Below are 24534 nucleotides of genomic sequence, written 5' to 3'. Positions count from 1 at the left end.
TTTTTGCGACAGAGTCTGGCTCTGTCACCAAGGCTGGAGAGCAGTGGCTCGATCTCAGGTCACTGACACCTCCACCTCCCGGGTTCAAGCGATCCTCCTGTCTCAGCCTCCCAAGTAGCTGGGAATACAGGAGCACACCACCATGCCCAGCTAATTTTTTTTTTTTTTTTTTTTTTTTTTTGCATTTTAGTAGAAATGGGGTTTCACCATGTTGGCCAGGCTGGTCTCGAACTCCTGACTTCAGGTGATCCGCCCGCCTCGGCCTCCCAGAGTGCTGGGATTACAGGCGTGAGCCACCGCGCCCGGCCAGCCTTATTATTTCTTTAAAGCATTTTTGAAACAGGGTCTGGCTCTGTCACCCAGGCTGGGGTGCAGTGGTGCGATCTCCGCCTCCCGGGCTCCAGCGAAACTCCCACCTCAGCCTCCTGAGTAGTTGGGACCAGAGAGGGGTGCCACCACGCCGGGTAATTTTTGCATTCTTAGTAGAGACGCGGTTTCGCCACATTGGCCAGGCTGGTCTCAAACTCCTGAGCTCAATCAATCTGCCCGCCTCAGCCTCTCAAAGTACCGGGATTACAGGCGTGAGGCACCGCGCCTGGTTAAATCCGCGGTTTCCACAAGGAATTCCAGGCCGGTCTTCTTCCTCCCGGAAACCTTACCACTCGAGGACTACATTTCCCAGGATGCCCTGCCCCTAACCAAGCCGGAAGATGGGTGTCTTAGATGGGCGGGTCCGGGAGAGGCTAGGCTGTGGAGAGGAGGCCCAGCCAATGGGTGAGGCCGACTGAATCGAAACCTATGGTGATTGCTCCGAGGTGATTGGAATCTTTGGCGCCTTGGTTTCAGAGGTGGGAGCATGATGAGCGGGTACAGAGACCAATGAAAAGGCGGAAAGGCGGATACCGCGCGTGTGGGCGTGAAGAGGTGCTGACGAGCAGGCTGTTTGTCCAATGCAAGGCGAAAGTCGCTGAAGGGGGCAGGGCGAGGCGAGAGGAGGCGGGCGTGTGTTGTGGAGGAACGTGTGCTATGGCGGAGCCTGTGGGGAAGCGGGGCCGCTTGTCCCGAGGTAGCGGTGCGGGCCGAGGGGGTCGGGGCGGCTGGGGCGGTCGGGGCCGGCGTCCTCGGGCCCAGCGGTCTCCATCCCGGGGCACTCTGGACGTCGTGTCTGTGGACTTGGTCAGCGACAGCGATGAGGAAATTGTGGAGGTCACCAGTGCTCGCTGTGCCGCCGACGAGGTTGAGGTTGCACCCTCGGAGCCCCCGGGGCCGGTCGCGTCCCGGGATGACAGCGACAGTGACAGCGAAGGGGCGGACGCGCGGCCCGCAGGACCCCCGCGGGAGCCGGTCAGGCGGCGGCGGCGGCTGGTGCTGGATCCCGGGGAGGCGCCGCTGGTTCCGGTGTACTCGGGGAAGGTGCGTCGGGTCCCGGGGAGGGGACAGGCGGAAGGGCCAGGGGCTTGGCCTCCGGGGAGGGTAGGGCTGTAGGGGTGTTGAGGCTGGGGTTCTGGGGCTGGTCCTGGGGGGCTAGGGTGTTGGAGGCAGGGAGAGGCAGGGCTCCGGGACTTTCTGCAGACCGGGGTGGTGAAGGAGGGTGGGATGCGTTGGAAGTTTAGGATTTCTAGGAGCTAGAGTCTTGGGGGCACAAGGAGGCTGAAGAACTGGGGTTCTTGAGGGTTTGGAGAGGGACTGGGAGGACCTGGGGCCGTTGGATTTCGAGGTTGGGGCCCGTGGCAAATGAAGCCAGGGAGCTGGGGTATTGGGGGTTGGAGTCCATGCGGGTTCAGAGAGGACTGGGCAGCTCCAGGAGGCTGGGGTCCCCCGATGGTCGCGTGAGCTAGGGGGCTGAGAATCCCTAAGAGTCTGGGGTAGAGGGGCGACTAGTAACCTAGTTAAAAAGGACAAGGAAACACACATCTTCAGGGTGTCCTAGGCAGATGCAGGAAAGGGTGAAGGGTACTTCCATTCTGAATCCTGGGGAAGCTGGATTCCTAGGTTGCCAGGAGAGGGCCCAGGTGTCCACGATCTTAGGGAGGATTTGGGAGCTGGGTGTTAGGGAAGAATCACCCCCAGTTTTTTCCTTCTGTAAGGGGAGGACTTGGGTCTGACCCCTCTCCCTCCTTGTCTTTGCAGGTTAAAAGTAGCCTTTGCCTTATCCCAGATGACCTATCCCTCCTGAAACTCTACCCTCCAGGGGATGAGGAAGGTAAGGGAGGGCGTCCAGGGAGAGGCATGCAGCGCTGGCTTCTCTTAGGAGACTTCCTGTGGTTTATATTCCTGCAGTCAGTTGTCTCCTGAGGCTCAAGGGAAGGGTGTGGGAGAGGGGATTCCTGCATCCCAGCCACAGGAGCTGGATTGTTAACAAGCATAGAATGTATTAATGTATACATTTCTGGTGCCACCTAAAGAGATGCTGATTCCGTAGTCCTGGGCGGCGCAGGAGGCAGTGAGGTGTTGAGAATCTGTGACACCTTGTTACATCTATAGCAAGTTCCTTGGGAACACTGGAGCCAGCAGAGTGTTCTCTGAATCTTATCAGGGATGCCCTGTCTTTGTCCTCCCCCAGTGATGCATTTTTTGCAAACTCAAGGGCAGGGAATAGGAATGAAGTCTAAGAAGGAAATAATCCAGTGGGCAAATGGAGACCTTGGACCAAGACTCTTGTGCCATGAGGGAGTATGGTGGGGTGATTAAAAGCAGATAGGAGCCATCTGGCCTGTGTTTTTTTTTTTTTTTTTTTTTTTTTTTTTTTTTGAGACGGAGTCTCGCTGTGTCTCCCAGGCTGGAGTGCAGTGGCGTGATCTCGGCTCACTGCAAGCTCCGCCTCCCGGGTTCACGCCATTCTCCCGCCTCAGCCTCCCAAGTAGCTGAGACTACAGGCGCCCGCCACCACGCCCGGCTAGTTTTTTGTATTTTTAGTAGAGACGGGGTTTCACCATGTTAGCCAGGATAGTCTCGATCTCCTGACCTCGTGATCCACCCGCCTCGGCCTCCCAAAGTGCTGGGATTACAGGCTTGAGCCACCGCGCCCGGCCTGGCCTGTGTTTGAATCTCAGTTCTTGCTCTCTTTTTTTTTTTTTTGAGACAGTTTCGCTCTTGTTGCCCAAGCTGGAGTGCAATGGCGCGATCTCTGCTTCCTGGGTTCAAGCAATTCTCCTGCCCCAGCCTTCCCAGTAGCTGGGATTACAGGCGCGCACCACCACGCCTGGCTAATTTTTGGTATTTTTTAGTAGAGATGGAGTTTCACCATGTTGGCCTGGCTGGTCTTGAACTCCTGACCTTAGGTGATCCACCCATCTTGGCCTCCCAAAGTGCTGAGATTACAGGCGTGATCCACTGTGCCCAGCCTCAGCTCTATCTCTTAATAGCTGTGTGATCTTAGGCAAGTTTCTGTTTTCTTTTTTTTTTTTTTGAGACAGTCTCACTTTGTCACCCAGGCTGGAGTGTAGTGGCGCGATCTCAGCTCTCTGCAACCTCCATCTCCCAGGGTCAAGCCATTCTCCTGCCTCAACCTCCTGAGTAGCAGGGATTACAGGTGCCCACCACCATGTCTGGCTAATTTTTGTATTTTTAGTATAGATGGGGTTTCATCATGTTGGCCAGGCTGATCTCGAACTCCTGACCTTAGGTGATCTGTCCGCCTTGGCCTCCCAAAGTGCTGGGATTATAGGCGTGAGCCACCATGCCCGGCCTGGGCAAGTTTCTTAATTTCTCAATGCTTCAATTTCCTCATTATGAAAGTGGGGATAATAGCAGACCCCATTTTGGTGCAGATTTTGGTGAGAATTAACGAAAGGGAATATAGGGAGAGCTGCCTCTTGGCTAGATATATGCTTTAGGACAGTACCTAGGACATAGAAGTGCTATGCAAAAGGTACCCCTATGATACTCAAAACGTGGGCCCAGCTTGCTAGAAATGCAGAATCAGCTGGGCGCAGTGGCTCAAAGTGCTGTAATCCCAGCACTTTGGGAGGCTGAGATGGGAGGATTGCTGGAGCCCAGGAGTTCGAGACCAGCCTGCGCAATATGATGAGACCCTGTTTCTACAGAAAAATAAAAAACCAGGCATGGTGATGTGTACTTGTAGTCCTAGCTACTCAGGAGGCTGAGGTGGGAGAATCACCTGAGCTCAGGAAGTCGAAGCTGCAGTGAGCCATGATCATGCCACTGCACTCCAACCTGGGTGACACAGTAAGACCCGGTCTCAAAAAAAAAAAAGAAAAAAAGAAATGTAGAATCACAGGCCTCTCGCAGCTGCTATATTTAGTTAGGACAGGATTTCAGGACTTCAGCATTACTGGCATTTTTTGGACTGGAAAATTCTTTGGTGTTAGAAGCTGTCCTGTACATTGTAGAAAGTTTAGCGGCATCCTGACTTCCATCCCTGGGAAGTATTATACCTCAGCCCCCTCGCCCTCCACATTTTGATAACCAATATTGTCTCTAGACATTGCTACATGTCCCCTCAGAGGCAAAATTTTCCCTGGTTGAGAGCCACTGATCTAGGGTTTCTTATCATTTTTTAATTTTCACAGTATTTATTTTCGTGGTTTGTGATGATCTTTTATTGACAGTGGGCAAATAGAAATTTCTGTATTATAGAAAATAATACCTGGTTTCCTTTCATGAGAAATTTAAGTTAATTTTAAGTTAATATCAGCTATCTTTATACTAAATAGCAGTCTCATCCCCTGCCCCCTTTCCCAGTATTATCGTGTGGCCCTGTGTGTGCCAGGGGCTCCGTGGTCTCTTCCTTTCCTGGGATCTTCTTGAAGCCTCTGACTTGTTTCTTCTTGGCCTTCGGTGGCCTCCCTTGGATAACCTCCTTCTACCTTCTCTTCCTTTGCCCCCAGAGGTGGAGCTGGCAGATTCGAGTGGTCTCTACCATGAGGGCTCGCCATCACCAGGCTCTCCCTGGAAGACAAAGCTGAGGACTAAGGATAAAGAAGAGAAGAAAAAGACAGAGATTCTGTGAGTGAGGCCAGGGCCCTTGGGCCTTGGGAGCAGGAAGTGAGTTGGAGGGGTAAGCGAAGGCTTACCCTTGGGTGGCTCCTGAAAGGGTAAGAAGAAGGGATAGAAGGACTGTTGAGGTTCATGTGGGGAATGAAGTGCTTGGGAAAAGAGGTGGCTTACCCCGGGAGGTGACAGTGAACCCTTCAGGACCACCCTTGGGAGTGGATTCTGAGACCCTAGTAATGCGAGCTTACTCGCACAAGCGGATTGTGGTTCCAATCCGGCTTCCCTGTCCTCTCCATGCTTCTCTTTCTTCATCTGTAAAACCCCGTTTTACAGCCTGGGAAGCAGAGAGAGACCCTGTCTCTATAAAAAGTAAAATAAAAATTAGCCTGGTGTGGTGGCATACTCCTGTAATCCCAGCTGCTCAGGAGGCTGAGGTGGGAAGATCACTTGATCCCAGGAGTTGGAGGCTGCAGTGAGCCATGATCGTGCCACTATACTCCAGCCTGGGTGACAGAGTGAGACCCTGTCTCTAAAAAGGAAACAAACAGACAGACAAAAAAACCCCCCAAACCTGGGAATAATAGTGGCACTTGTGTCAATGAATTGCTAAGTCAATCAAGAGTTAACACTTGACTGGACACAATGGCTCTTGCCTGTAATCCCAGCACTTTGGGAGGCCAAGGGGAGTGAATCACTTGAGCCCAGGAGTTCAAGACCAGCCTGGGCAACACTGGACATATAGTAAGTACTTGCCGTCTGTCAGATATTATTGGACATTTTCCTGGGAAGTGACAATCTCAAAAGTGAGGCATTTTCTTCCCTAATATTCAGGTCATATAAATATAAAAATGATGCCTCAGGCTTTCCCTCTCCCCTACCCCTGCCTTCCAGTGAAATGGGGTTATTGGAAGCTGCTCCCTCTTTATTTTTTAAATGTATTTTTACATTTTTAGAGATAGAGCCTCACTCCATTGCCCAGGCTGGAGTGCAGTGGTGTGATCATAGCTTATTGCAGCCTCAAATTCCTGGGTTCAAGTGACCCTCCCACCTCAGCCTCCTGAGTAGCTGGGACTACAGCTGTGTTCCACTATGCCTGGCTAATTATGTAGAAATAGGGTCTCCCCATCTTGCCTAGCCTGGTCTTGGACCCCTGGGCTCGAGTGATTCTCCTGGCTCAGCCTCCCAAAGTGCTGGGATTACAGGTGTGATCCATTGTGTCCGATTGTGCTTCCTCTTGATTGTCCAACAATCTGGTTTTTAGGGATTTGTGGGGCCAGACTCCCTCCATTGCCTCCGTCCTACCGTCTCTTGCTTCTACAGGGATCTGGACAACTCTCCTCTGTCCCCACCTTCACCAAGGACCAAAAGCAGAAAGCATACTCGGGCACTCAAGAAATTAAGGTGCCAAGTGCAGGGGCTCTGGCTGGGATGGAAGAGGGCAATCCGGGAGGGTGGCTGACTCCAGTTGACCCAGAGTCCTGTCTGCACTGCAGTGAGGTGAACAAGCGCCTCCAGGATCTCCGTTCCTGCCTGAGCCCCAAGCCACCTCAGGGCCAAGAGCAGCAGGGCCAAGAGGACGAAGTGGTCTTGGTGGAAGGGCCCACCCTCCCAGAGACCCCCCGACTCTTCCCGCTCAAAATCCGTTGCCGGGCTGACCTGGTCAGATTGCCCCTCAGAATGGTGAGTGCCTGAGGCCCATGGGAGAAGGACCCAGGAGCTGCTTCTGGAGAGATGGTGGTATCCAGCAGGGGTGTCCTGGCAGAAGGGACTGTCATCCTTTTCCCATCCTGCTCTCTGGAGCTGCCCATCATTCTTTTCAGTCTGTCCTGCTTTCACACTTTCTCTTTCCTCCGTCTGCATTTTCCCAATGCTCCCCTCTCTTTCTGGCAAACTTTCTACCCATTCTTCAAGGCTCCTCATAAGCATCCTGTGTTTTTTTTTTTTTTTTTCCTTCAAAAAGTGGTCTCACTGTGTCCAGGCTGGTTCCAAAATTGTCCCTCATTGACCTCCCAAAGTGCTGGGATTCCAGGTGTGAAGCATCCTGTCAGTTCTCAGAAGCTTTTTTTGGGAGTCTCTCTTAGCTTCCTCCCTAGTAACCTGGGCTTCCCTCTTGGACTTACTCTCACTGCCCTGGACACAGCAGATGTCACTCAGTAACCCTGAGCTCCCCCAGCTTCCTGGCAAAGCCTGATACTTTTGTAAGGATAAACCTGTTTCAACACCAGGAATGATAACAGACGTTACCATTACTGATGCACTGTGCATCAGTCAAGCAACTAAGGCAGAGGTTGCAGACTGGCAGCCCATGGCTTTTTCAACCATATGTCTGCTTTCTTTGCCCTGTAGACTTATTTTATTTTATTACTTTTTATTATTTTTATTTTTTGAGACAGAGTCTCACTCTTGTTGCCTAGGCTGGAGTGCAGTGGCACGATCTTGGCTCACTGAAAACTTCACCTCCCAGGTTCAAGCGATTCTCCCACCTCAGCCTCCCAAGTAGCTGGGACTACAGGTGCCCCCACCATGCCCGACTAATTTTTGTATTTTTAGTAGAGGCAGGGCTTCACCATATTGGCCAGGCTGGTCTGGAACTCCTGATCTCAAGTGATCCCCTGAGTCGGCCTCCCAAAGTGTTGGGATTAGAGGCATAAGCCACTGTGCCTAGCCTATTTTATTTTTTAAACATAGAGATGGGGGCCAGGTATGGTGGCTCACTCCTGTAATCCCAGCACTTTGGAAGGCCAAGGTGAGAGGATCACTTAGAGGCCAGGAGTTCAAGACCAGCCTGGGCAAAATAGTGAGACCTTGTCTCTATTAAAAATAAAAAAATTAACCAGGCATGGTGGTGCAGACCTGTAGTCCCAGCAACTTGGGAGGCTGATGCAGGAGGATCTTCTGAGTCCAGGAGTTGGAGGCTACAGTGAGCTGTGATTGTGCCACTGCACTGCAGCCTGGGTGACAGAGCAAGACCCTGTCTCTAAAAAAAAAAAAAATGGAGGTAGGATCTTGCTTTGTTGCTCAGGCTGATCTTGAACTCCTGACCCCAAGCAAGCCTCCCGCCTCGGCCTCTCAAAATGCCGAGATTATAGGTGTGAGCCACCATGCCTGACCAAGTGCTTTAAAAATATACAAGTTTGTTGTCACCTTTTTGATGGGTGATTTCATACAAAGGTCCAGATTTCTGGCTGGGTGCGGTGCCTCACGCCTGTAATCCCAGCACTTTTGGGAGGCCAAGGCAGGCAGATCACCTGAGGTCAGGAGTTTGAGACCAGCCTGGCCAACGTGATGAAACCCCATCTTTACTAAAAATACAAAAATTAGCTGGGCGTGGTGGTGGGTGCGTGTAATTTCAGCAACTCGGAGGCTGAGGCAGGAGAATCACTGGAACCCAGGGGGAGGAGGTTTCAGTGAGCCAAGATTGCGCCACTACCCTCCAGCCTGGGTGAAAGAGCGAGACTCTGCCTCAGATTTCACTTGAGATCAGGAGTTCAAGACCAGCCTGGCCAATATGGTGAAGCCCGTCTCTACTAAAATTATACAAAGAAAGGAAAAAAAAAAAAAGGTCCAGATTTCGGGCTTCTCTTAAAAAACAGGAAGATGCGGCCAGGTGTGGTGGCTTACACCTGTAATCCCTGTACTTTGGGAGGCCGAGGCAGGTTGATCACCTGAATTCAAGAGTTCGAGACCAGCCTGGCAGGAGAATCACTTGAACCCGGGAGGCGGAGGTTGCAGTGAGCCGAGATTGCGCTACTACACTCCAACCTGGTTAACAAGAGTGAAACTCCCTCTTAAAAAAAAAGAAAAAAATAAGACGATGTCACACTGGCCCACGTTCCCACGCAGTGCCAATCAACTGGAGCTGTGTAACAGGCAGCCTATCTAGGTGGCATGTGAGTTCCAGTTTGCTACAATCCCCATCACCCCTTTCTTTGTCCTAACCCATGGCTGCTATATTTCTTTGTGTTACTTGCCTGTACCCCTTGCTGACACGATTTTATTCTATACCTTACTAGGTAAATATGATGAAACTCACAGCTGAGGAGCTTAGCAAGTAGCTAAGGCCAGAGCTTGTGTTTGGGTGGTGTGGGGGGCGGGTGTGTGGATTTCAAGGCAGGAAGACCTCTTTTGCTTCTTGTCCCCATCCCTAGTCGGAGCCCCTGCAGAGTGTGGTGGACCACATGGCCACCCACCTTGGGGTGTCCCCAAGCAGGATCCTTTTGCTTTTTGGAGAGACAGAGCTATCACCTACTGCCACTCCCAGGACCCTAAAGCTCGGAGTGGCTGACATCATTGGTGAGAGGAAGGCAGGGAGGTGGGGCCTTGAGGCATTTGCCAGGGGAAGGGGATACAGGGAGAGGTTCAGCACGGGCCCTGCTTCCAAGCCCCCATTTAGCCCTGATTCTGCCTCCCACAGACTGTGTGGTACTGGCAAGTTCTCCAGAGGCCACAGAGACATCCCGACAGCTCCAGCTCCGGGTGCAGGGGAAGGAGAAACACCAGACACTGGAAGTCTCACTGTCTCGAGTGAGTGGGAGAGATGGCTCTCCACGCCCTTCACCCTGTCCTCTGCTGCCTCTCGTCTCTCTTGTCAGTTAATGGAGGATGGATTCCCCTAATCTTGACTTGCAGGAGACACTGCCCTCTATGTTCTTGGGTTCCCAGCCATCCTAGGTAGTGGGAAAACCCATCGTTCAGCTTCCCTCCTCGCTACTGCTGGTACCGTCTGCCCTAGTCTGGGTGCCCCCTCAGTCTCCTGACTCCTTCTGATTAAAACAGAAAGGACCCTTGGACGGTAATCAGTAAAACCCATCAAAATAACAATGAAGGCCACATGGCTAAGTGCCAGTCCCTGTGCTGAGGATAATTTCCTCACGTTCAGGATCTTATTTAATTTCACAACAATCTGATGTGGGAAAGCACTGTTATCCTCATTTGGCAATAAGAAGACTGAGTTCTAGAGAGGTGGAATAAGCAACTTGGTGCAGTCACTTTTTTTTTTTTTTTTGGAAAGTCTCAGTCTGTTGCCCAGGCTGGAGTCTGGCACGATCTTGGCTCACTGCAACCTCCGCCTTCCGAGTTTCAAGTGATTCTCCTGCCTCAGCCTCCTGAGTAGCTGGGATTACAGATGCACGTGCTGGGCTAATTTTTGTATTTTTAGTACAGATGGGGTTTCACCATGTTGGCCAGGCTGGTCTCGAGCTCCTGACCTCAAGTGATCCACCTGCCTTGGCCTCCCAAAGTGTTGGGATTACAGGTGTGAGCCACCACGCCTGGCCTGCTGCATTCATTTCTTAAGTCTACTGTAATAAAATACACAAACTGGGTGGCTTAAAACAATAGAAACCTATTCCCTTACACTTCTGGAGGCTAGAAGTCTGAATTGAAGGTGTTGGCAGGGCCTGGTTCCATCTGAGAATCTGGGTGGAAACCTTCCTTACCTGTTTCTAGCTTCTGCTGGTGGCCAGAGTTCCTTGGCTTGCAGCTGTGTCACTCCAGTCTCTCCCTCTGTGATCACATGGTGTTCTCCGTGTGTCTCTGTGTTCATTTCTCTTCTTGGAAAGACATAGGTCATGTTGGGCTAGCCCCACCCTAACCAAGCACAACCTCATCTCAACTTGATTATATCTGCAAAGTCCCTACTTTCAAATAAGGTTACATTCATATTTACTAGGGGTTAGGACCGCAAAGTACCTTTTCAGGGGAATACAGTTCAATCCTTAACGCACTGTTCTCTAGCCCCCATCAAATTCATGGCCTTCCCATCTGCAAAATATATACATCCCATTCCAGTATCCCTGCAAGTCTTAACCCATCCCAGCATCAACTCTTAAGCCCAAAATCTCATTTAAATATAATCAATTCAAGAAGTCCTAATTTTATTTTCTAAATCATTAAATCAGTTTTGGATGAGACTTGGTATGGTCCATTCTAGGACAAAATTCCTCTCTCTCTGTGGACCCATGAAATCTAGAAAATAAGTTATTCACTTCTAAAATACAGTAATGGGACAGACATAGGATACACATTCCCATTTTAAAAGGGAGAAATTGGGCCAGCTGCGGTGGCTCACACCTGTAATCCCAACTCCTGTAGTCCTAGCTCCCCAGGTGGCTGTGGCAGGAGGATTGCTTGAGCCTGGGAGATCGAGGTTGTAGTGAGCCATGATTGCGCCACCTTTATCGGAAAGTTTTATTCCAGTTACCAATAACATATTCCTCATTTCCTCCAGAGACCTCACCAGAAACACCTTTAATATTCATACTTCTAGCAGCCTTCTGTTCATAACAATATATGCATCCTCTTAAGATGATAGGAGCTTTCTCTGCACCTCTCCTCTTTGTGAGTCTGCAGGGACATTCCCTTTAATGTCCATATTTCTACCAGCAGTTTCTTCAAGGCAGTCTAGGTTTTTTCTAACATGCATCTCAGAATTCTTCCAGCTTCAGCCAGGCGGGTGCGTCACATCTGTAATCCTAACACTTTGAGAGGCCAACATGGACAGATTGCTTGAGCTCAGGAGTTCAAGACCAGCCTGGGCAACATAGTGAAACCCTGCCTCTACAAAAAATACAAAAATTAGCCCAGCATGCTGGCGCATACCTATAGTTCCAGCTACCCAGGAGGCTGAGGTGTGAGGATCGCTTGTGCCTAAGAGATTGAGGCTGCAGTGAGCCAAGACTGGGCCACTGCACTCCAGCCTGGGAGACAGAGCAAGACCCTAGCTCAAAAAATTATTCCAGCCTTGATCCAATTCTAAATCCACTGTTACATTTAACTATTTATTCCAGCAGCACCCCACTTTTGTATTTTGGCTGTTGTAACAAAGTACCACAAATTGGGTGGCTTAAAACAACGCAAATTTATTCTCTCATTGTTCTGGAGGGTAGAAGTCTGAAATCAAGGTGTTAGCTGAGCCAGGGTCTCTGAAGATATGGGGGAAAAAAACAAACTCAGGATTTTTTTCTTTTTTTTTTTTTTAAAGGTATGTGTGCACCTGTAGTCCCAGCTACTCAGGAGACTGAGGCAGAAGAATCCCTTGAACCCGGGAGGCGGAGGTTGCAGTGTGCCAAGATCAAGCCACTGCACTCCAGCCTGGGCGACAAAACTAGACTTTGTCTCAACAACAAAAAAAGAGAGAGTGCCAGGGTCTTGCTCTGTTGCCTGGGCTGGAGTACAGTGGTGTGATCTTGGCTTACCACAGCCTCAAACTCCTGGGCTCAAGTGATCCTTCCACCTCAGCCTCCTGAGTAGCTGGGACTACAGGTGTGTGCCACTACCTTTGGTTAATTTTTTAATTTTTTTGTGTAGATGGGGTCTCACTGTGTTGCCTAGGCTGGACTCAAACTCCTGGGCTCGGCCCAGCATGGTGGGTCACGCCTGTAATCCCAGCACTTTGGGAGGCCGAGTCGGGTGGATCATGAGGTCAGGAGATCAAGACCATCCTGGCTAACATGGTGAAACCCTTTCTCTACTGAAAATACAAAAAATTAGCCGGGTGTGATGGCAGGCGCCTGTAGTCCCAGCTACTCGGGAGGCTGAGGCAGGAGAATGGCGTGAACCCGGGAAGCGGAGCTTGCAGTGAGCCGAAATAGAGCCACTGTACTCCAGCCTGGACAACAAAGCGAGACTCCATCTCAAAAAAAAAAAAAGAATAAAAAAAAACTTCTGGGCTCAACCGATCCTCCCACCTCGGCCTCCCAAAGTGTTGGGATTACAGGCATGAGCCACCGTACCTGGTCCCCTCCTTGGGTTTAATTTGCTAGAGCAGCTTACAGAACTCAGGGAGACACTTGCATTTACTGGTTTATTATAAAGGATGTTAACAAAGGATACAGATGAAGAGATGTGTAGGGCACAGCATGGGAAAAGGGTGCAGAGCTTCCATACCTTCCCTGGGCATCATTCTCCAGGAATCATCACATGTTCAACTATTGGGAAGTTCTCCAAACCCTGTCCTCTGGATTTTTATGGAAGCTTTGTTATATAGGCATGACTGATTAAACCACGGACTATTGGTGGTAGCTCAACCTTCACTCTCTCCCTCCTTCTTGGAGGTTAGGGGGTGGGAAAAAAGTCCCAACTCTCTTATCCTACCTTGGTCTTTCTAGTGACCATCACCGTTCCTGAAGCTCTTTAGGGGCTGCCAGCCACCAGTCAACTAATTAGCATGCAAAAAGATACTTAACTCTTTCCCAGGGATTTTAGGAATTTTATACCAGGAAACATACAAAGACCAAATATATATTTGACAACATCACACAGTCCCTCGGGGTCTCTCTGTGGAACCTGCCCTGTCTCCTGGTTCCTGCCAGTGGCCCGCAGTCCTTGGTGTTCTCGCTCTGTCATCATGCATGCTCTCCCCTCGTGTCTGTTTCTGTGTCTGTTTTGTGAGCATACCAGTCCCAGGCTGGGCGCAGGGGCTCACGCCTGTCATCCAGCACTTTGGGAGGCCAAAGTGGGTAGATCATCTGAACTCAGGAAGTTTGAGACCAGCCTGGGCAACGCAGAGAAACTGTCTCTACCAAAAATACAAAAACTTAACTGGGTGTGGTGGCCTGTGCCTATAGTCACAGCTACTCAGGAGGCTGAGGTGGGAGAATTGCTTGAACCCAGGAGGCAGAGGTTGCAGTGAGCTGTCTACCAGTCCCACAGCGTTAGCACTCATTCTAATCCAGTACAATCTCAACTTGATTGCATCTGCAAAGGCCCCATCTCCAAATCAGATCACATTCACACTTAACCAGGGGTTAAGACCACAAGGTGTCTTCTCTGGGGGACATAACCTGTAACATTTTTTTAAGGTCACACATCTAATAGGTGCGAGAGCCTGGACTCCAGCTTGGCTCATCCTTACTCTAGAATCTGGGCTCTCTTAGTCATTGGTACACACTTCTGTTTCATAGGGGAGGAGGCCGAGGCTGGGAGGACTTGCCTGACTCAGAGCCTACACCCCTAAGCCTTGGGCTTGTGGCCCCCGCCCTCTACCTGAGCAACTTGGAGCCCAGAGGGATGACAGGATTTGTCCCAGCTCCCAGAGAGGAGCCCGGCTGGGCTGGCTTCTTTGTCCTCTCTCCTTTCCCCACATGGGGCCCTGACTTTATTGTTTCCGCCCGTGTCCCAAGTTCCCTGTCTGTCCCTACAGGATCCCCACTCCCTTTCATGTTCTGATGTCCATTTTCATTTCTTTCCATCCAGGATTCCCCTCTAAAGACCCTCATGTCCCACTATGAGGAGGCCATGGGACTGTCGGGACGGAAGCTCTCCTTCTTCTTTGATGGGACAAAGCTTTCAGGCAGGGAGCTGCCAGCTGACCTGGGCATGGAATCTGGGGACCTCATTGAGGTCTGGGGCTGACACCCCACTCCCTGTTTGATGGCCCAGCCTGGACTTGGGGAGAATGACTCCCCGTTTTTTGCCCCATAAGGGCTAGCAGAAGCTGAGGTAGAACTTATCTTTAAGCTGCAGCAAAATCAAGGAGTGACTTTTGTCCCCTCCTGTTGACCCTGGTTTAGAGCCGTTAACCACTTGGTGAGTTGTGTGGGTGTTGTTGCCCTGGATGGCCTGTGGCTCGGTCCACAAGTCATGCTGAGTTCTGCAGCCTCTGTGACATGGAGATGTCCCCTCACCCCTCCCCTTTCACCATCATCCTCTTTTCCTCGTGGAAATGTCTGCTCTATGAAACTATGCACATATTGAAAGTGAACTGAAACAAATGAAGGTTGGGTGGGAGCTTCCAGGCCTGGGACTTACACCATGCCTAGCCTAGCAGAGGCCTTAGTCCCATTTGGGGCTTGGGAGTGACATTTACTTGAGGCTTATACACTGGTGTGGTTGCCTGGTTTGCAGGAAATGACCAAGCTCACACCTGCTGGCTGAAGTGTAAGCAGACAACTGGGGTACTCTTTTGAAGGATGAAGGTGGTGGATTCTCAGCCCTGGGGGTCTTCCTCACCCGAGGACCCTTCAGAGCCACCCTTTCTAGTTTATGTTTCCTGGTGCACACATTTAAGGCATAATAGCACATTCATCCCTTTGGTTTGGGATCTCAGGAATACAGTCCCATGCAAAGATTCTCTGGTTTTATGGCTTTTTTCCCTTTCTTTACACCATCCTCTCCCATAAGCACCCACATGTCTTTGAATATGAATGTATTTGTAAAATACCACGTTTCATGTGTGAATATATGCTTTTACTGTACATAGTGCTATTGTGCAATACGTCTTACGCCGTTTTCATTCAATGTGTGCTAAGATCTAGCCCCATTGCCTCTTCTAGAAATGCAGTATTGCTTTGACCTGCCACGTGGCACTCCACAATGTCAATTGCCACTTACACACATTGCCTCAAGTGGGGGACACCTGGGTGCCTCTGACCCCTCGGCACTGGATACAGGCCACGATAAACATCCTTTCGTGTGTTCCCTTCTGTGCTTGTGTGGCATGTGTACCCAGGGTGGGCTTATAGGTCACAGAGGTCAGTTTCTCTATGGGTTTCCAGATTTTCTTTAGAATGGTGACTGACCCCCATACTTAAGGCTGCCCTTTTCTCCTTATCCTTGCCAGCACTTGTATTGCCAGACTACCTAATTTTTGCCAGTCTGATAGGTAGATAGGGGTGCTGTGCTTTAATATACATTCATCTGATCAGCATTCATTTGGGGAATTTTTTCATTTAGCCTTTCTGGTTTCCTTTCCTGTGCATTGCCCATTTTCTCATGGAGTTTCTTACCTTTTTTGGTTTATCCTCAGGAGTTGCTTGTACATTCCTGGGCAATTGCAAATAATTCCAAGAATGCTCATTTGGGCTGGGTATGGAGGTTCACCAGTAATCTCAACACTTTGGGAGGCTGAAGCGGAAAGACTGCTTCAGCCCAGGAGTTCGAGACCAGCCTAGGCAACATAGCGAGACCTCGTTTCTACAAAAAAAATTAAAAAGGGGGCTTTGGGAGGCCGAGGCGGGTAGATCACGAGGTCAGGAGATTGAGACCATCCTGGCCAACAAAATTAGCTGGTCATGGTGGCACATACCTGTAGTCCCAGCTACTCTGGAGGCTGAGGCAGGGGAATCGCTTAAATTCTGGAGGTGGAGATTGCAGTGAGCCAAGGTTCTACCACTGCACTCCAGCCTGGCGACAGAGCAAGGCTCCGTCTCAAAAAAAAAAAAAAAAAAAAAAAATTTAAAGGGGAAAAAATTGAAATTTTCTTTGTATCTAGGGGTATCCTTCACTGAACAGAAATTCTTAATTTTGGCTAGGCGTGATGGCTCACGTCTGTAATCCCAGCACTTTTGGTGGCCGAGGTGGGTGGATCACTTGGGGCCAGGAGTTCAAGACCACCCTGACCAACTTGGTGAAATCCCATCTCTACTAAAAATACAAAAATTAGCTGGGCGTGGTGGTGCATGCTTGTAATCCCAGCTACTCGGGAGGCAGAGGGAGGAGAATCACTTGAACCCGGGAGGTGGAGGTTGCAATGAGCCGAGACAGCGCCACTGCTCTTCAGCCTGAGTGACAGAGAGAGACTCTATCTCAAAAAAAAAAAAAGAAAATTTTAATTTTAGTGTAGACAGTATTATGAACTATCTTGTTCTGCAGTTGGTTGCTTTTTAATTGCTTATTTGATAGAGTTGTTAAGATATTTTACATTTTCTCCTGTTAGCTGTTTAGCTTTTCCTTTCATATTGAGAACACTACACAGTGCTGAAGTCCAGCTGGTACACACAGGGGTGGCACCTTGGCTGCATCTGTTCTCAACAGTCAGACACTTCTGATTGGTTAATGCTGGGCTGTACTGGTTGCTAAATATTGAACATCATTTTAAAACTATTTGAGATGCACTTTTGTACTCAGGAGGCCAAGGTAGGAGGATTGCTGGAGCCCAGAAGTTTGAGACCAGCCTGGGCAACACAGTGAGACCTTGTCTCTTAAAAAAAAGAAAGAAAGAAATCAGCTGGGCATAGTTTCTTATGCCTTTAATCCCAGCACTTTGGGGGCTGAGGCGGTGGATCACCGGAGGTCGGGAGTTGAAGACCAGCCTGGCCAACATGGTGACGCCTTGTCTCTACTGAAAATACAAAAAAAAAAACCCCAAAAAACAAAAAACCTAAGTGTGGTGGCGCACCCCTTTAATCCCAGCTACGTCGGGAAGCTGAGGCAGGAGAATTGCTTGAACCCAGGAGGCAGAGGTTGCAGTGAGTCGAGATCGCACCATTGCACTCCAGCCTGGGCGACAAGAGTGAAACTCTGTCTGAAAAAAAAAAAAAAAAAAAAAAAAAAATCCAGTGAAATATACCTTTGTGTATGAGATCCAAGTTTCACTTTTTGTGATACAATAAGCCATTTTTTCAGTAATGTCTACTAAAAAAAAAAAGCCATTAACCTTTCTCTGACATTTGCATGATTTTAACAAAAGTATGTCAACTTCTTAAAATGTTTTGTTGGAATGTGGCATTTCTTTGAATTTTATAACATTAAAAGAATCCACGACATGGTACAGCTCTCCACTTTTTTAGCTTTTTAAATGTCCATTAATAAGTTTGAATATGTTAAAATTATACATTTAACCTCAACAGAATAAATGGCAGTATGTTCAACTTGTGTATACTGGAGGATTTTTGTCTTTGTGACCCTCATGTGACCCCCCACTAAGACCCTTGTGACAGAAACTGTTAGTCCTTCACGTCCATTTTTCCTCCTTCTGTGGTACTAGAACCCATGGTTTTTAGCAAGGCACAGAGACACTCAGAATAAAAACAGTGGCCGGGCGTGGGGGCACACACCTGGAATCCTACCTAGCACCCTGGGAGGCTGAGGTGGGAGGATCGCTTGAACCCAGGAGGTTGAGGTTGCAATGAGCTACGGTTGTGCCAACCCACTCCAGCCTGGGCAACAATCAAGATCCTGTCTCAAAAAAAAAAAAAAAAAAATTAAGACAGTACTTCCTGGCCTCCATTGTAGCTAGATGTAGCCAAGTGCCAATACAGGCTCCTGGGGTATAAGTGGAATGGAGTATCACTTCCCAGAAGCGTGCATAGCGGGCAGCTTGTCCCCTCTCCTTCGCTTGCCTCCTGCCTGCTTACCGGAAGTGGAGCAGCCCTGCTGACTTTAGGTGACCTCTGGAACAGAAGCCACATGGGCCAGGATGGTGAGAGAAGGCGCCTGGATCACAGCATCCTCATTGGCCTGGCAGTGCTGACCTCTGGGCTTTCACATGAAAGAGGGACTGCTGCCTCACTTTAAATCACTTACTTTAGGGTTTCTATCACTTATAACCAAACCTAGTTCTAATTCCAGCATGTAGCTATTGCAAGCAATGTAGTGTTCCCTTTGGGGTACCTGTGTGGGATTTTTCTCGGGGGTTTCCATCTGAGAGTGGAATCACTGGTCACTAATTCTTGAATACTATCAGATTGCTAACCAAAGTGCATGTACCTTTTTACGTATGCCCTAGCAAGTGCTGGAAGTCTCCAGTTTCCTCATGCCTTCCCCGACTTAATCTGGGAAGGATATGGGAAAGAGTACTTACTCATTGTAAAAGACTGCATTTCTTTATCTTTTATGATGAGAGTGTTCATCCTTTTACATGTCTAAAAGAATATCTAGGGTGATGTTTCCTTCTTTCTTTTTCCTTTTTTTTTTTTAAATAGGGTCTTGTTCTATCACCAGTCTGGAGTGCAGTGGTGTGATCTTGGCTCACTGCAACCTCTGCTGCCCGGGCTCAAGTGATCCTGCCACCTCAGCCTCCTGATTAGCTGGGACCACAGGTGCATGCCAACATGCCCACCTAATTTTTTTGTATCTTTTGTAGAGGGGGAATCTCACTATGTTGCCCAGGCTGATCTTGAACTGCTGAGCTCAAGCAGTCTGCCTCTGCCTCCCAAAGTGCTGGGATTATAGGTGTGAGCCATCGTTCCCTGCCTTGTTTTGTTTTCTTGAGATGGGGTCTTCTCTGTCACCTAGGCTGGAGTGTAGTGGTGCTATCATAGCTCACTGCAGCCTCGATCTTGTGGACTCAAGCAATCCTCCCACCTCAGTCTCCTGAGTAGCTGGGACTACAGGTGCATGACATTACACCTGCTAGTTGTTAAATTTTTGTGTAGAGATGGAATCTCCCTGGGTTTCCCAAGCTGGTCTGGAACTCCTGGCCTCAATCAATTTTCCTGCCTTGGCCTCCCAAAGGGCTGGGATTATAGGCGTGAACCACTGCACCTGGCTCTGGATGAGCTTCCTCAAACTCTCCTGATTAGAGACCTTTGAAACTTTAATGTGCCTTTACTCAGTGCCACATATCAACCTTGGCTCTTTTTATAACCTCATTCATCCTCGGAGCAATCCTGTGAGGTAGGTGTTCTTATTCCCATTTTACAGAAGAAAAACAGAAGCTTAGGGCCGGGCACAGTGGCTCATGCCTGTAATCCCAGCACTTTGGGAGGCTGAAGCGGATGGATCGTTTGAGGTCAGAAGTTCGAGACCACCCTGGCCAACATGGTGAACCCCTATCTCTACGAAAAAATAAAAATAACCAGATGTAGTAAGGCACACCTGTAATCCCAGCTACTCGGGAGGCTAAGGCAGGATAATTGCTTGAACCCGGGAGGCGGAGGTTGCAGTGAGCTGAGATTGTGCCACTGCACTCCAGCCTGGGCAACAGAGTAAGACTCTGTCTCAAAAAAGAAAAGAAAAACAGAAGCTTAGAAAGATGAATGAACCTGCTCCAGACCACAGGGCCTCCCATTGCACAGCCCAGTGTAGATGCAAGTGGGTCTGATGTATGGCTCAAAATTCTCAAGGAGACCAGAGACTGACTCGTCAGTGTGCACACAGGTTGCTGGGGACTTCGTTAGTGCAGATGCTGGATCGGCAGCTGGGGTGGGGCGTGAGATGCTGCATTTCCAGCAAGGTCCCAAGTGATGTGATGCAGCTGATCACACTTGAAGTAGCAAGATACCATTTTGCCTTTTTTCTCTATGCCTTTACAGTTTCCTACCTCCCTACCCCTGTCACCTCCTCCAACTCAGGGTCAGTTCCTCCGTAAGGCTCCTCATAGGACTGGTCACATTGTCTTTTGTGTGTCCCACCTCTGCTTGGATTCTGGCTTGGTACCCCCATCCACGTGTCCAGGTTTTGCTCCCCTATGGGACTATAAGCTCCCTGAAAAATAAGCTCTTGTTCTTAAAAATCTCTTGGCTGGGCCGCAGTGGCCAACACCTGTAATCCCAGCACTTCAGGGGGCTGAGGTGGGAGGATCACTTGAGGCCAGGAGTTCCAGACCAGCCTGGGCAATCTAGCGAGACCCCATCTCTACAAACATAAACAAATTAGCCAAGAGTGTGGTGCATGCCTGTAGTCCCAGCTACTCAGGAGGCTGAGGCAGGAGGATCGCTTGAGCCCAGGAGTTTGAGGCTGCAGTGAGCTGTGATTGTGCCACTGCACATCAGCCTGAGCAACAGAGCAAGACCCCCATCTCAAAAAAGTTTCTTGCTTGGTGTCTGACACCTTGACACAGTAGTATCCTAACAAATGTTTGCTGAATGATTGAACTCCTGTCTCAAAGAATCCTAGCACCATCCATCTCTGCATGAGCCAGAAAAGCTTCATTCTTGATCCCTCTTCATCCCCCACACCACTGCATCACCCATTCAACTTAACAGCCCAGCTCCCTCCCAAATCAGCTCCCTCTGCCCCTCTCGATGCTGTCCTAGGCCAACCCACCACTGCCTGCAGCCTAGGCTAGTGCCACAGTTGCTTCACGGGTGGCTATTTTCCCTCTGGCCTCTCAAAGCCATCTTCCTTGTTGCAGCCAGAATGATATTTTCTTTTCTTTTCTTTTTTGAGACGGAGTCTCAGTCTGTTGTCCAGGCTGGAGTGCAGTGGTACAATCTTGGCTCACTGCAACCTCTGCAGTGAGGTTCAAGCGATTTTCCTGCCTCAGCCTCCCAAGTAGTTAGGATTACAGGTGTTCACCACCACGCCTGGCTAATGTTTGTATTTTTAGTAGAGACAGGATTTCCCCATGTTGGCCAGGCTGGTCTTGAACTCCTGAACTCAAGTGAGCCACCACTCCTGGCCTATTGTAGTTTAATTAGTATACCTAAATATTGACTCATTTTAAACATACAGTTAAGTGAATTTTTTCAAAAAATTATTTATGTAGAGACAGGGTCTTGCTGTGTCACCCAGGCTGGCGTGCAGTGGTGCAATCATAGCTCACTGCAGCCTCAAACTCCTGACCTCAAACAGTCTTCCCATTTCAGCCTCCCTAAGCGCTGGAATTACAGGTGTGAGCCACCATGCCTGGTCTTCAGTGAGTTTTGGTAGATGTACAGGGTTGTGCAAAAGTTTCCTTTTCTTGCCCGTGACCCCAGGCAACCCCTAATCTGCTTTCTATCACCTTACTTTTGCCTTCTCTGGATGTTCATATAAATGAATAACACAGTATGCAGTGTTTTGTGTCTGGCTTCTTTCACTTAATACAATGTTTCTGAGTTTGTATCAGTAGTTCTGTTACAGGAAGGGGTCCCAATCCAGACCCCAAGTGAAGGTTCTTGGTTTTTGTTTTTTTTTTTTGAGATGGAGTCTCGCTCTGTCGCCCAGGCTGGAGTGCAGTGGCCGGATTTCAGCTCACTGCAAGCTCCGCCTCCTGGGTTCACGCCATTCTCCTGCCTCAGCCTCCCAAGTAGCTGGGACTACAGGCGCCCGCCACCTCGCCCGGCTAATTTTTTGTATTTTTTAGTAGAGACGGGGTTTCACCGTGTTAGCCAGCATGGTCTCGATCTCCTGACCTCGTGATCCGCCCATCTCGGCCTCCCAAAGTGCTGGGATTACAGGCTTGAGCCACCGCGCCCGGCCTTTTTTTTTTTGTTGAGACAGAGTCTCGCTTTGTCGCCAAGACTGGAGTGCAGTGGCTGGATCTCAGCTCACTGCAAGCTCCGCCTCCCGGGTTCACGCCATTCTCCTGCCTCAGCCTCCCAAGTAGCTGGGACTACAGACGCCCGCCACCTCGCCTGGCTAGGTTTTTGTATTTTTTAGTAGAGACAGGGTTTCACCGGGTTAGCCAGGATGGTCTCAATCTCCTGACCTCGTGATCCGCCCGTCTTGGCCTCCCAAAGTGCTGGAATTACAGGCTTGAGCCACTGCGCCCGGCCAGGTTCTTGGATCTTGCACAAGAAGGAATTTGGGGCTAGTCCGCAGTGTGAAGTAAAAGCAAGTTTATTAAGAAAGTAAACTGGGCCAGGCGCAGTGGCTAATGCCTGTAATCCTACCACTTTGGGAGGCCGAGGTGGGCTTATCACCTGAGGTCAGGAGTTCAAGACCAGCCTGGCCAACATGGCGAAACCCCATCTTTACTAAAAATACAAAAATTAGCTGGGCGAGGTGGTGGGGGCCTATAATGCCAGCTACTTGGGAGGCTGAGGCAGGAGACTCACTTGAACCCGGGAGGCAGAGGTTACAGTGAGCTGAGGTCATGCTATTGCACTGGGCTACAGAGTGAGACTCCATCTCAAAAAAAAAAAAAAAAAAAAAAAAAAGTAAACTGGTGAAAGTACAGCTACTCCATAGACAGAGTAGGACATTCCTGGAAGTAAGAGGAGGAAGGCATCCACCTTATGTACAAGACTCATACGTATGGGGAGATGTGCTCTGCTACAAGGGTTTGTGATAAAAGGATTTTTTTTTTTTTTTTTTTTTTGTGATGGAGTCTCACTCTGTTGACCAGACTGGAGTGCAGTGGCGTGATCTCGGCTCACTGCAACCTCCGCCTCCTGGGTCCCGATTCAAGCAATTCTCCTGCCTCAGCCTCCCAAGTAGCTGGGATTACAGGAATACCATGCCCAACTAATTTTTGTATTTTTAGTAGAGACGGGAGTTTCACCATGTTGGCCAGGCTGGTCTTGAACTCCTGACCTCATGATCCGCCTGCCTTGACCTCCCAAAGTGCTGGGATTACAGGCATGAGCCACTGCGCCCGGCTAATTTTCTTAATTACTATATTTAGCAAGAATCAATATTGTTATCTTTAAAGCAAAATTAGGAATGCCTTTGTTCTCCATATATTGGGATATCTGGACACTCCCAAGTCTGGGTCTGTTTAGTAAACATTATTATATTATTATTATTTGAGATGCAGCTTTGCTCTTGTTGCCTGGGCTGGAGTGCAATGGTGCTCTCTCAGCTCACTGCAACCTCCGCCTCCCAGGTTCAAGTGATTCTTCTGCCTCAGCCTCCTGAGTAGTTGGGATTATAGGTGTGTGCCACCATGCTCGGCTAATTTTTTTTTTTTTTTTTGAGTCTCACACGGTTGCCCAGGCTGGAGTGCAGTGGCATGATCTCGGCTCACTGCAGCCTCTGCCTCCTGGGTTCAAACAATTCTCTGCCTCAGCCTCCCAAGTAGCTGGGATTACAGGCACCCACCACCACGTCCGGCTAATTTTTTTTTTTTTTTTGTATTTTTAGTAGAGATGGGGTTTCACCATCTTGACCAGGCTGGTCTTGAACTCCTGACCTCGTGATCCACCCGCCTCAGCCTCCCAAAGTGTTGGGATTACAGGCGTGAGCCACCGCCCCCGGCTTAGTAAACGTTATTAATTTGTTCCCTTAACCATAAACATCTCGAGTCTAGGAATGCCTTACTTTCTGGAATTCAGTCCAGCAAGTCCTAGCCTTATTTTCCTAGCCCTCACTCAAAATGGAGTCACTCTGGTTCGAATGTCTCTGACAGTTCATTCCTTTTCATTGCTAAGCTATTCCCATTGTATGAATAGATTATGCCCCATTGATGGACATGTGGATTCTTTTCATTCTGGGGCTATTATGAATAATGCGTTTATGAATATTCATATACAGGTTTTTGTTTGGACACGTTTTCATTTCTCATTGATAGTTACCTAGGAGTGGAATTGCTGGGTCATATGGAAAATGTATATTTAATTTTAATTTTTTTAGTTTTTTGTAGAGATGAGTCTCGCTTTGTTGCCCAGGCTGATCTTGAACTCCTGGGCTGAAGTGATCCTCCCACCTCAGCTTCTCAAAGTGCTAGGATTACAGGCATGGGCCACTGTGCCTGGCCAAAAACACAATTTTTAAAATGGACAAAGAAGCCAGGTGCAGTGGTTCACACCTGTAGTCCTAGTATTTTGGGAGGATGAGGCAGGAGGATTGCTTGAGTTCAGGAGTTCCAGACTAGCCTGGACAACAGAGTGAGAACTCATCTCTACAAACATAAAAATTAAAATGACACTGGGCATGGTGGCTCACCCCTGTAATCCCAGCATGGTGGGAGGCCAAGGCGGGCAGACCACTTGAGGTCAGGAGTTCAAGACCAGCCTGGCCAACCTGGTGAAACCCCATCTCTACCAAAAATACAGAAAATTACCCAAGCGTGGTGGCGTGTGCCTGTTATCCCAGCTACTTGGGAGGCTGAGGCACAAGAATTGCTTGGACCTGGGAGGTGGAGGTTGCAGTGAGCCGAGATCCCGCCACTACACTCCAGCTCCAGCCTGGGTGACAGAGGAAGCCTCTGTCTCCAAAAAAAAAAAAAAAAAAAAAAAAAAAAAACGTTCTTTACATGGATGCAAGTCCTTT

General features: G+C 49.2%; 1 protein-coding gene and 1 long non-coding RNA gene across 11 annotated transcripts; one reads left to right on the top strand and one right to left on the bottom strand.

Annotated features, from left to right (window-relative positions):
* The first annotated feature begins 1002 nt into the window (after positions 1–1002).
* NFATC2IP (nuclear factor of activated T cells 2 interacting protein) lies at positions 1003–17549 on the top strand. 10 transcript variants are annotated; one of them, XR_013411630.1, is made up of 8 exons: positions 1003–1413; positions 2131–2203; positions 4851–4968; positions 6277–6357; positions 6450–6636; positions 9105–9249; positions 9371–10039; positions 17111–17549. XR_013411630.1 is itself a non-coding variant. In XM_001102777.5 (8 exons), exons 1-8 carry the CDS (start codon positions 1027–1029, stop codon positions 14308–14310), a joined length of 1260 nt encoding a protein of 419 aa, XP_001102777.4. In that variant the 5' UTR covers positions 1003–1026; the 3' UTR covers positions 14311–15150. The 10 variants fall into 10 exon arrangements, 4 of the variants coding, with proteins under 4 accessions (XP_001102777.4, XP_077841961.1, XP_028696860.2 ...); XR_013411633.1 differs by lacking the exon at positions 17111–17549 and adding an exon at positions 16421–16502 and having other exon boundaries at positions 9371–9935; XR_013411631.1 differs by lacking the exon at positions 17111–17549 and adding an exon at positions 16421–16502 and having other exon boundaries at positions 9371–9991.
* On the bottom strand, positions 12276–16126 carry LOC144337987 (uncharacterized). Its single transcript, XR_013411694.1, has 2 exons — positions 12672–16126; positions 12276–12333 (listed from the first exon to the last, which is right to left on the bottom strand). It is a non-coding gene; the product is annotated as an uncharacterized LOC144337987 (long non-coding RNA).
* Positions 17550–24534: the final 6985 nt, after the last annotated feature.

This window comes from Macaca mulatta, chromosome 20 (genome assembly GCF_049350105.2).
Source record: "Macaca mulatta isolate MMU2019108-1 chromosome 20, T2T-MMU8v2.0, whole genome shotgun sequence".
Taxonomy (NCBI): Eukaryota; Metazoa; Chordata; class Mammalia; order Primates; family Cercopithecidae; genus Macaca; species Macaca mulatta.
The sequence above is the reverse complement of the archived record's forward strand: the minus strand, read 5'-3'. Positions and strand labels throughout refer to the sequence as shown.